This window comes from Peromyscus maniculatus, chromosome 10 (assembly GCF_049852395.1).
Source record: "Peromyscus maniculatus bairdii isolate BWxNUB_F1_BW_parent chromosome 10, HU_Pman_BW_mat_3.1, whole genome shotgun sequence".
NCBI lineage: Eukaryota > Metazoa > Chordata > Mammalia > Rodentia > Cricetidae > Peromyscus > Peromyscus maniculatus.
The window spans coordinates 7,123,705-7,136,623 of NC_134861.1; the positions used below are offsets into that span (position 1 = coordinate 7,123,705).

At 47.7% G+C, this 12,919-nt stretch overlaps 1 protein-coding gene across 4 annotated transcripts in view; it reads right to left on the minus strand.

Moving 5' to 3' along the window:
• The window catches only part of Osbp2 (oxysterol binding protein 2), a 159,348-nt gene that overhangs the window by 129,376 nt on the left and 17,053 nt on the right, over positions 1–12,919 (minus strand). Inside the window, exon 1 of one of the 4 annotated variants that reach the window (XM_076545806.1) lies at positions 5,535–5,569. The exons of the other annotated variants lie outside the window; for them this stretch is intronic. Within the exon in view, the coding sequence (XP_076401921.1) occupies positions 5,535–5,554 (20 nt within the window). The 5' untranslated portion in view covers positions 5,555–5,569. Of the gene's footprint in view, positions 1–5,534; positions 5,570–12,919 lie in introns of those variants that run through there. 4 annotated transcript variants of the gene reach the window in all.

The following is a 12,919-nucleotide window of genomic DNA, read 5'->3' on the forward strand; positions in this document are numbered from 1 at the left end:
TTCCCTGGGGTTCTCTGATACTTCAATGGCTGGTCACGGACAGGGCACCTGTCACTGAGCAGCTGAAGCCCTGACAGAGAGCAGGCTGGTTCTAGAATGGGTACAGAGGAAGACGGCAAGGATGAGTGAACGGCTGCACCACCACCACCCTGCAAACGCTTCTCTCTCAAACTTCTTCCTTTTGACTTCCAGGGAACTAGCCACCAGGAAGAAGTGGCCTGTATCACTGACAGGACTGTTTTTACTTCCTGCCCGAAGAAGGGATGGCGGCCCTTAGTTCTCTCAGGAAAACAGAGGCCCCCATGCTACGATGGAGCTGAGACTATGGGGAGCGTATGGACGGGCCTGAGCAGTACAAGATGAGGTTGTACTGGACAGGCTTCCTTGTAATGGCGTAGCTTCCTACTTGTTCTTCAGCCACCACCTTTGTGCCCCTTGGTTGATGCCTTAATCCACACCAAGTTGATCCTTATATGAAATGTCACAGTGGAGCAGGAGACCAAAGGGAACAAGACACAAAACGCTTCCTCGGTGGGCTGTCAACAGCATGTTTCCTCATTGTGTATCCTCTAGAAAAGTCCATGTGGCAGGCGGACACAACTCACCATGGTGTCTATAGCTAGCTATGAGGTGTCGCCCTCTGGTGTACATCCCTGGTACTGCAGCTCCCAACAGTGTCTTAACTTCACAAGTCCAGGGCAGGAAGAGAAAATCGACAACTAGCCAATTTGAAGCCAGACAGTGTCACGTGCTGACATGTTCTCTCTGTGCTGGGAAGAATGGGACGCAGCCAGAATGATCAGGCTAAAGTGAGACTGAAACCCTTGATTCTACAGCATCGTGCCTGGTATCTTAGGCTCGTGGTGGAATCATCTGGGCTCCACAGAGATTGGGTAGCCCTCCCTTTCCTGCCCTGCTGCCTGGGGCACACACAGCCTCGCTCTCAGGGCAACTCCATTCTGTGTCTGCAGCCTTCCTCAGGAGACATCCCATGGTATCTATCATGCTGGGGTTTCCATTACAACTCAGGTTTCATCTTCACAGCGTCACAAAATGGCCTCTCAGGAGCCTGCCCCAAAGAACCAAATCCTAGCGCACACTGTCTGGCCTCGGCAGCTCTCTGGAAGCATGGCACGGTAATCTATGACATCCTCAATTTTACAGCTTTTATGCACACAAAACCAGTGCCATGTGGATAATACCGCCAAGTTCTGCTGCCAGGATGAAAGGTAACTAACAGCACAGAGCCTCCAAAGGCCCAGTGCTTGCTGCTCTGGATCCTGGCCACCTGGTATGCACAGACCAACACATTTGCAGAGGTGTCTTAATCTCAAGCTAGATACAAAAACATGCTTGGGAAACAGAGGCCACCAGCTGAGGGACACAGTGTCAATGAGTCTATCCAACAAAGGACTTGAAGGACTTGAGACAAAAAAGGGGGACGAGAGGAAGAGCCCAGATATGGTAGTACAAATGCACTACCCAACAGGAGGCAAAGGCAGAAGGAACTAGTGGAGTTCAAAGTCACAGGAGTTCCAGGCTAGCCTGGGCTACTTGAAGCCCTGTCTCAAAAAACTCACAAAAAGAAAATAAAGGAATGGAGGAATAACTAAAATCGGTAAGAGACAAATCTCCCACTTCAAGGTTTTAAAGGTGTGTGTGTGTGTGTGTGTGTGTGTGTGTGTGTGAGAGAGAGAGAGAGAGAGAGAGAGAGAGAGAGAGAGAGAGAGAGAGAGAGAGCGCACATTATATGAATCTATGTCTGTGTACCATGTGTATGCCTTGTGCCTACAGAGGCCTGAAGAGGGTGTTGGATTCTCTAGAACTGGAGTTATGGATGGTTGTGAACCACCTTGTGGGTGCTAGTATTGGAACCCACGTCCTTTGGAAGAGAGCAGTCAGTGCTCTTGACTTGTGAGCCAGCTCTCCGGCAAGGCCCTTCAAGTGTTTAATATGAGAATTTAACAGGGACTCCATCCTCAGTGCCCATCTAGGTGCACAAGGCAGCATCGTCACCTCCAGGCAGGGCCGTGGAGCACATTACCAGCGCTCATTCTTCTCTCCTGCTGAGATTTTACACCTGTGATTAATGACTGTCCCCCAGTCCTTGGCGACGGAAGTTACAATCTGTGCTTCGGTTGGTTTACCTAGTTTAGACATCTTTTCTAAGTGGAATTGTGTAATGTAAGTCTCCCTGTGACTGGTTCATTTCACTCCAGGTTTATCTATGGCTGGATTCCTTTCCTGTGTGAGGCTGAATGATAGTCCATCATATGTATATACCCTCTTTTTAACCCTTCATTTGCTGATGGATATGGGCTAGTTCCTGTGTTTTGGCTGCTGTGAATATTGCCGAACAAGGGAGTCCTAACATCATTTTGAGGTCCTAACTTTAATTCTTTGAGATAAGTAACTATTTTTTTAATTTTTGAGGAACCTCTGTACTGGAAAGCAACCTTTTTTGGTCCCATTTTAAGAGTGGACAAAAGTCAGAGACAGTGAGACCACTCAGGGGGTTAAAGGCATTAATTACCAAGCAAACCTGATGGCTGGAGTTGGATCCCTGGATCTCATCGTGGAAGGAGAAAACTGATTCCTGGGACTCTGTCCTCTGCATGCATGTGCCCATTCACACACGCACACGCACACACACACACCAGGCAAGAATATTTTCCCTGTCCTCGCACAGAGGCTGGACATGGAGGACACACAGGACAGAGCCACTAGTTCACTGTCAGCTTGGCCACGGGGATCCACAGACCTGCCTCCCCACAGCCTGCATGTATATTCCCCGAAACCATCAGAGCTGTTGTGGTGCCAGCAAAGAGAAGCCTCCACTTAGGTTAGCTCCAGCAAGGAGAGTGTCACTGTGAGACCTGACCCGGTTCAGTTTGCCTGGCCTCATTTTTGCATTTAAAGCCTCCCTCGGGAAACGCTAAATAAGGGCCCCGGCTACAAGGACACTCTTGATATAAGTATATTCTGATGAAATCGTAAAAGGAGGCTTGCAAGGCAGTCTCCTGCTCCTGAAGCTCACCATGTGAAATTAGTACCCAGAGTATGGCAGACAGCAAAGCATAAGGCACAGCATTTTATCAATGTGACTTATGTCCACACTGTGCCTCTATTCCCACGGGGACTGTCATCAACATAATCATAAGTCCTCACGCTGCCCTCGAAGCGGGCAATGCAGACATTGTTTAGCGTGTATTTATCATGTGTGCTCCAAGAGGAAGGCACCTGTTAGAATCAGCCCCACTTTACAGAAAGGGAAGAATTCAGGGCAAGATAAATCTAGTTCTGGCCTATAGAACTGGTTAACCTCAGAGCCAGAGCTAGAATCAGAGCATGTGATAACTCCTCTTCATTATCTGCTGAGGGCCGCAGGAATATATCATAAGAACTCAGCTGGTTATGGCGAAGTCACTACCTGAAGGGATCAAGGAATTCCTCCAGAGGAAGCCAAATTCCAAGGAGCTTTTGGTGTTACTTGGCTTGTTATATATCAGCTGTATTCTGTTATGAAAATCATGTGTGCCTTCATAGCTTTCCCAATTGACTTTCCCCTAAGAAGGGCTAACAGTGTGGACTGAGCACTCTCTGGACATACACATTCCAGGTATTTGGAGAACAGGCTCAGGAAAGGCTTTCTCTGGAATCAGATATCTCCCTTGGCCACTTTCAAGGACTAACAGTAATAACAGTCCACATGCTAGTCTCCTGATTTAAGAAAAATTCCACAAGGAGACACCGCCTAGGTCAGGTGGATGTTAAGTAATAGCTTTACACAATTTAGTTCGGACCCTCCTTTCTTACAGCCTTACTAACTTTATAGACCTCTAACTCCTTACCTAACCACTTCTAGGAATAGTTAGATAACCTTCTGTGCTGACAGCTATGCATGGCCAGAACCCCAGTCCAAGCCTCCTTGTAATTATCATCATTGGTGATATTTGGCTTGTGATTATTAGCTGTTTCCTGCTATGAGTTTCTTGTGTGCTATTGTAGCTTTTCCATCATTTATTGGGCACCATTTCCCTTCTACAAAAGGAATATTTAGGTAACCTTGGGCACTGACAGCTATGCACGGCCAGAACCCCAGTTCAAGCCTCCCTGTAATTATCATCATTGGCAGCATCCGGCCAGGTCCATCCCCAGACTGAGGAAAGTACCTTATCAGAGATACCTCTGTACCCTCTAAGAACAGACTTAAGTATCCAGGCTACCTGTTTGAGAAGGCCTGGCACCTGTGCCAATTAAGCTTAACTTCCTCCTTTCCCAAATCTTACCTCTAGTTCCAGATCTCCCTTTAACTATCACCAAAGGTATCTAGCTGTACACAGGTTGCCTAGCGACCAAGCACACCTTCCCCCACCCTGCAGAAAAAGGACAGATAGCTTGGACAGATAGGAGCCACAGGAAAAAAGAAGACAGTTTTATTTTCTCCCATTGACCTAGCAACTTATAGATTCTTAACATTTTCTACCAATCACGTTTAAGACTATAGTGGAGCACATAAGATCCCTCTTCTTAGATATTACCCAAATTTAGCCTTTAGTTTATTCGTTTCCCCATTGGTCACTTCCCTTTGGGGTTGCAAATGATAGTTAACGGTTATTGCCCCTCTATGTGATTCTTATCACCCCTCCGTTTGATCCTGGAAGCCTGGCTTTGCACTGCCAAGGGATGACTGCTTGTAAGTGTATATATACCGGGACTCCCAGGGCATGGGAGGAAGAGGAAGAAGATTTGGAAGAATAAATGACTGGACTAAGAGCTCGGTGTGCTGAGATTCTATTTCCCGAAAATAGTCCTCGCTGTTCGTAGTTCTCTCTCCTGAGCCCCTGGGATGTATAATATTAAGGCTGGTCCCTCTAATATTATACCAGAATTATCAACAAGTTTAATTTAGAATTAATTTAGATTTAGAATAATCACCTGGGAAGCTGGTGAGACACACGTCTGGGTGTGACTCTGAGGGGCACCCACCCTGAATGTGGGCAGGCTAGGGACCCAGATGAATTAAAAGGGGGGAGACAGAGAAGACAAGCCAAGTCTTCCCCTTCCTCCCCTTCCTGGTGAACTGCTCTCCTTGACCACATTCTCACCACTATGGTGTTCTGCCCAAGCAGATGGGGCCAAATGACCAAGGGCTAAACCGTCCAGAACTATGAGCCAAGATAAGAGTTGCTACCATCAGGCCTTTTTGTAATAGAGATAAGAAAGTTGAACAATACACATTTCTTGGTTGCTGGGACTCGCATCTTTTGATGGAGAATACCGGAGTAGGTACTCAGAAATAATGCATTGCTTTATCTGGTGACAGTCTGTATCTATCACTTGCAAGCTAATTCCCAAGTCCCACGAGACACAGCCTGCCTGGTCCCCATCTGGCTCAGGGGAGCACTGAGGAGCGCTTCACAACGGTACGAGGGCTGAGTGAACCAATGCTGAAGTATGTGCGATCGCGGAACAGATCCAGGACACCTCACTCCACCCACCAGTTTCACTCACTCGACATCCATCACACCCACCTTTGGGGTTCCTCTGACATGCTGGAGCACCACCATGGCCTGGAGACGGCTCAGCACGTCCTGGGATCGGGTTGAAAGCCTGCCACAGAATGCCAGGCAAGTGTTTCGGCTGCCCAGTTTTCACCGAGATGTCTTGCCAAGTAGAACATGAGTGACCGCATGTTGTCATGTGTTTGTTTACTTGCTTCCCGATACAGAAAGATGAGCCCACAATGTCTTTCCACGGCGTTATAGTTGTAAGCTGGGTTGAGCCTCAGCCCTGAGCTTCAACAGGCAGAATCCAAGTCCTCCTCATGCCCCTCGATGTCTCTCAGCTCCATCCTCCCTGCCCCAGTTTCCCTGCCCAGCCCCACACGGGCCATGGTGACCTCCCCTAGAAGCAGCCACAGCTTCTCCGTCTTCCTATGTACCTACCCACGGCCTGCCCTAGACAATTCCTTTCTGAACCCCGTTTTCTGAACATTTTAGGTTTGGTGAGCATTCTGCCACTGAGCTGCACCCGCGGCCCCACCCCTTACCTACTCCCTGCCTTTTATTAGACGTCTTCAGTCCTTCCTGAGCTCACTCATTCCTCCCTGGTTGGTGCTTCTACACCTGCAGCCTCCCAGTTTCCTGGCTGTGCCTGCTCTGGATACATGCTGTTCCCTCTGCCCACATGCTGTTCCCTCTGCCCAGATGCTGTTCCCTCTGCCCGCATGCTGTTCCCTCTGCCCACATGCTGTTCCCTCTACCTGTGTGCTGTTCCCTCTGCCCACATGCTGTTCCCTCTGCCCGCATGCTGTTCCCTCTGCCCACATGCTGTTCCCTCTACCTGCATGCTGTTCCCTCTGCCCACATGCTGTTCCCTCTACCTGTGTGCTGTTCCCTCTGCCCACATGCTGTTCCCTCTGCCTGCATGCTGTTCCCTCTACCCACATGCTGTTCCTTCTGCCCACATGCTGTTCCCTCTGCCCACATGCTGTTCCCTCTGCCCGCATGCTGTTCCCTCTGCCTGCATGCTGTTCCCTCTACCTGCATGCTGTTCCCTCTACCCACATGCTGTTCCCTCTGCCCACATGCTGTTCCCTCTGCCCACATGCTGTTCCCTCTGCCCACATGCTGTTCCCTCTACCCACATGCTGTTCCCTCTGCCCACATGCTGTTCCCTCTGCCCACATGCTGTTCCCTCTACCCACATGCTGTTCCCTCTGCCCACATGCTGTTCCCTCTGCCCACATGCTGTTCCCTCTGCCCACATGCTGTTCCCTCACCCCGTAGGTTGGTCTTTCTGCCTGGTACAGTCCTACTACTTAGACACGTCCCTCCACAGCCCAGGCCCCGTCCAGCAGCCCTTGGAACTGTCACTTCACCACACACTCCCATGCCCTGGGATTCTCCTATCACTGCTAAACCTGGGTCATAGTCCAACTCCATGCACAGAGTTCTGTGGGAGATTCAACTCGTTTATTTAATTAATGGTGAATAAAGAAACCTGTATCGCCTTCTTCATGCCACATGAACTATACCATTAAGCAACCAATGGCTGATAAGGGGAAGCTAAGTTTACACACTTATCCCTATTAATAACTGTGAAAACAGTGATTGAGTCGCACCATTACAGAACGCAGAGTGGATTGGGTGGATCCAGAAATTTACCAATATTTGTAACAAAAGATTCCCCAGTGGAGCTGAGAGATGGTTCAGCAGTTAAAAGCACTGACTGCTCTTCCAGAGGACCTGGGTTCCATTCCCAGCACCACATGGCAGCTCACAACCATCTGTAACTCCAGTTCCAGGGAATCCCATACCCTCTCTGGCCTCCAGAGGCACCAGGCACACATGCAGGCTAAACATCTATACACATAAAATAGTAACAATGATAACACAAGAATTTAAAGATCCTTCAAGCAATGCTAGGCATTTGAACATCAAAATACACAATAAACTTGAACTCCATGGGCTCATACTGATACATATAAATTAATAGATAAATACATAAAGGAGGATATAGGACAATGCCTACTGAGAATGTGGAAGGGGTGGCGTTAACTGAAAAATCACATATTGGCAGTCATCAACCCAAGAGCTAATGCTTTGGGGTATGAATCATCAAAGGACCCTCATACCATTGGATGAAAGTTTGTCCGGCAACAGGAGTTAACGGCGTCAATGTGTCTTCCTATAAAAGCACCTACCCGCCTGGAGAGATGGCTCAGCAGTTAAGAGCACATCCCCTCTTTCAGAGGGCCTGGGTTTGATTCCCAGCACCTCCAGGGCACACAGCTAGCTAGTTGTAATTCCAGCTGCAGGGCATCTGACACCTCTGGCCTCAGTGGGCATCCGTACATATGTGGCACACACACAGACACACAGCATACACTTGATTTAAAAAACAAAACAAAACACTAATTACTTAAGTAATTAAGAATGATAAAACAATGACAGCATGAAATTTGCAGGCAAATGGATGGAACTAGAAAATACCATCCTGACTGAGGTAACCCAAACCCAGAAGGACAAACATGGTATGTACTCACTCATAAGTGGACACTAGATATAAAGCAAAGGACAATCAGACTGCAACCCACAGATCCAGGGAGGCTACTAAGCAGGGGGGACCCTAGGATGACCGTGGCTTAGAATAAGTTTTGGTTTTACTCAATCACTGGGTAAGCCTCAATGAAACATTTCACTATTAGGATAAGAATTTGTACTGTATCAAGCTGATAATAGAAAAATAAATAAATAAATAAAATAAATCATAAAACTCATTAAGTCTGCAGTGAAGAAATCTGGCAAGCACCACCTTGGCCAAGTGATAAAAGTTACGCGCTAATAATAGAACAAGAAATCAGCGTCACATGCTTCCTGACAGGGTGTGCTGGGGAGGACACAGCACCATGTTCTGAAACGCTCCTGCCAAAACTGCAGGACCTGACTCCAAACACCCAGAGACAGCAAGAGACCCCACAGCCAGGCGCTCTGCAGCCACTGCCACGTAGTTACCACCGATGTCAAAATTACGAAGAATGGGGAACCCAAAATATGGACCTGCTTGAAGTTAATGTAGACTGTAGAGCCCTGCACTGGATCCTGCGTCTCCACAGGACCCTGAGGCAGATGGTGGACCAAGTCGGCCTGTGGGTTATGGGCAGCATTGCGTCATGGTTTGTGCTGAGGAATGGAGAGAATGTCCTGCCTTAAGGAATACACACAGAAAGAGCAAATGACAATGGAGCCCTGGAGAGTGGTGCAGGCTGTAACCCCAGCCCTCGGGAACTGGAGGTAGGAGGATCGAAATTCAGGGCCAGCATGGACGGCACAGGAAGAACTGGTCTTTAAAAAAAAAAGGAAGGAAGTGGGGAGGGAGGGAAGGAGGAAGGAAAGGATAATGGGCCTCACTGTAATTACTCTTAAATAATAATACATGTAAATATCCCACATAAGGCAAACAGCATGTTAGCTATTTGGGAACCGAGTGAAGGGCACAGGAGTTTTCACACTATTCCTGTAACTTACCTCCAAATTTAAAATTATATCAACATTAAAAGTATCTTACGCCGGGCGGTGGTGGTGCACGCCTTTAATCCCAGCACTCGGGAGGCAGAGCCAGGCGGATCTCTGTGAGTTCGAGGCCAGCCTGGGCTACCAAGTGAGTTCCAGGAAAGGCGCAAAGCTACACAGAGAAACCCTGTCTCGAAAAACCAAAAAAAAAAAAAAAAACAAACAAACAAACAAAAAAAATCTTCCACTATTCTGGTTTGTTCATTTTTATCTGATTTTATTTTATTTTTTTTTTTTAGTTGCCTGTATCTTAATGATTTTTTTAGTTTGTATCGTAATGAGAGAGAGAAAGAAAAGGTATAGATTTGTGTGGGTGGGGAGGTGGGGAGGATCTGGGAGGAGTTGGGGGAGGGAAGACCATGATCAAAATACATGGTATTAAAAAATCTATTTTTGCCAGGCGCCAGTGGTGCACACCTTTAATCCCAGCACTCGGGAAGGCAGAGGTAGGTGGATCTCCGTGAGTTCAAGGCCAGCCTGGTCTACAGAGCGAGATCCAGGACAGGCGCCAAAACTACACAGAGAAACCCTGTCTCAAAAATAAAATAAAATAAAATAAAATAAAATAAATAAATAAATAAATTTTTTAAAATCTATTTTCAACTTAAAAAAGTATCCTCTACAAATCTGAAGATAAGCATTAATGAATTGCAGGTATGTGAGACTTAGAAATTGTGAAAGACGGCGCTTGGGAGCCGGCTCGGCCATTCAACTGCTTGCTGTAGAAGAAAGAAGACTGGAGTGCAGATCCCCAGGAGTCACATGGCTCAGCTTCAGAAAGGCAGGCAGGGGGCATCTCCTGAGCACAGTGACCACCAAGCCTGGCCACATCAAAGTGAACTCTGGGTTTGATTGAGAGGCCCTGCTCAAGTAATATTGTACAAGAGTGACCAAGGCTGGTTCCTGACATGAGCTGTTGCATGCATGTGCATGCACACCCACAAATACACATGTGCGCACACACATTCAAACGTGCATACACCCACACATGTACCACACACACACACATGAAAATGAAAAAAATGAAAAATTTAAAACCAATTGGTGAAATTTCAATATTAACAGGCTAGGTGACAGCATTACAGAATTCTTGTCATGTGTTAGACATAAAATGCATACGGATCGGGGGGTGGGGACGGCTCAGGAGGTAGAAGCACTTGCCACAGAGCCTGCCAACCTGAATTCAGTCCCTGGAACAAGAGCGGAAGAAGAGAACCCACTCCCCAAAGTGGTCGTCTGACCTCTAAGAGTACTCCCACCCCTGCAAATAAAGAAATGTAATTTCAAATTAAAAGTAAGTAAAGAGACACATATGGAAGTATTATCAACCAAAGTTAAAGATGTCTGCGATCTGCTTCAAGTCACACGGCACATGGACGCCACAGCTTGGGACCACAGGTAAGACCTGCGGGGCGGTGGGTGACGAGAACAAGGGGATCGTTATATAATACATCCACGTATGTCTCCATAATCAAAAGTGAGTGCAATATTTTAAATCTTCCCTGCAGGAAGAAGAGTGACTTTGGTGGCGACGGGGGCCTCCTGAGTCCCAGGCTCGGGAACGAGACTGCGCACTAAGCATCTAGGGATGAGAAATAAGGCGGCAGCGAGGTCCCCAGGGCACGGGGCTCTATTTCGAGTGCAGCCGTGGGCCTGTGACTCCGGGCTCTCCTACACGGAACATTTCAGGATACTTGAACAGATTTTCTTTTTTTTAAGTTATCATATAACGCTGGCAGCGGCTGCCACCACCCCCAGGGCGCCCTGAAGCTCTGCGGCTTGTGTCCTTTTGTGTAAGACTCAAGTGGTGTGAAAACAGACCAGAGAAGACACTGTACAAAACAAAGAAAGTGAAGAAAAATCAGTTACCTCGACAGAGAAGGTGGAAACGCCACAAATCGGTGGTGGCAGGGGCAGTGGTGGCGCACACCTTTACTCCCAGCACTTTGGGAGGCAGAGGCAGGCGGATCTCTGAGTTCAGGGCCAGCCTGGTCTACAAAGTGAGTTCCAGGACATCCAGGGCTACACAGAGAAACCCTGTCTTATGGGGGAAGCACACACAGAGATCAATCAAGGAAATGCTTAATTCCAAATTAGCACACCAAGGCCAATCACGTTTAAATGTACAGATCGCAGCATGAGGTTATGGATAATTTATTCAGGAATTTACACACACACACACACACACACACACACACACACACACCTGTGGCCTCTAGTACCACAGGCACTGACATTAATATTAGTTTCGATAATCTAATGTAAAGGGGACTCCCATCTGGCTTTAAGCAAAGGCAAATGGCAAACTGTCAAAGCTCAGGAGCAGCTGGAAAACCAAAGGCCACACAACAAGGGCAGGCACTTGAGAGATTCCAGGAAAGGACAATTCTTCCTAGGGGGAAGTTGCTGATAGGTTTGCCTGTGATATGCAGGCAGCCCTAACTGGACTTCATCGTTTTTTTAAAATGAAGAATGGCCTATGAAGGAAAGCAGGGTATATACTGGGGGTGCTTGTGTCTGTTGGAGTTGGGGCGGATATTATTAAGGTACATTGTACATGTATGTGAAACTGTCAAGAATAAATCTTATCAAGAGACTAAAGCATATGGTCACTAGAAGGGAGAGCAGAACATGTAAGTGTTCTCTGCCACTCTTAACGCCCTCTTTGATGTACAATCCACAGCTACGAATTTACCACTGGGCTTTGAGGGATCAACCCCCAGAGCAGAGAGCAGGTGCTGTGGAATAATTGTGTTATACAAAGATTTGTCACTCAAATTGGTTTAATAACACACTTCCTGCCAGAAGCCAGGCAGGAAGTATAGGCATGGCAACCAAACTAAGGATGATGGGAAGGAGAAGGGCAGAGTCAGGGGAGACGCCAGCCAGACACTGAGCAAACAAGATGTATTAAAAACGAAGGAACAAGCCATGAGCCACATGGCAAAGAATAAATAGAAATATAGGCTAATTTAAGTGTAAGAGTTAGCTAGTAACAAGCCTGAGCTATCGACTGAGCATTTGTTAGTAATAATAAGCCTCCGAGCCAATTATTTGGGAAGTGGCTGCCAGGTATTTGGGAACAGGTGAGTAGGGAAGAAATGCCTCTGAGTCGGTTGCTGTGATTCATCCAAGTAGAATGTGGACCAGAATGAGAGCTTCATTCTGCTTGCATGCATGCTGTGGCCTCTCCTCTCTCCCCTGTACTCTGCCATCATGGCGGAATGATACATCCCACTAGCCCACTCTTGCCTCAGCCACCTGCAGGCGCTCAAACAAGACTAACCCACTGCTGCTATAAACCATCCCCAGTAGTCTGTGGGGTAAAGCTGTCCGATCTAGGAGCACAGCCAGCTGGGGATCTGTTCTCTTTTGTCTACTGTGTCAGGGTGCACACAGGATCCATTGTCACTGGAGTGTGGTGGTGGAGGAAGAGGTCCACAGCACGTGATGCTGGAGAGAGAGACCTGAGACTTATGGCGAGCCGTGGTTATATGCACGCAGATGAACAGGAGACAAAAGGGAGATGCTAAAAGCCACAAAAAGTTCGAGCCTCTCAGAGGATCTTCCACGGGCTTGGGAATCTGCCCCTGATGTCACCCGCCTTCTCACGGGCTGCCACCTACATGTAGTTCTCAGGAGGGGTAAAGATGTGGCTGACTGGAGAGAACTTGCCCATCAAATGCATGGCTCTGGATTTGGTCCCCAGCACTTCAAAAGGGGGGGTACATCTGAAGAGAGATTTACAGGGGTAAAGTTCCTGCTGCACAGCGTTTGGGCTAGAATTCAGAACCCTCCAGCACCTATTTACATGCAGGGTGGGCAGGGTGGCCCCAAGTGGA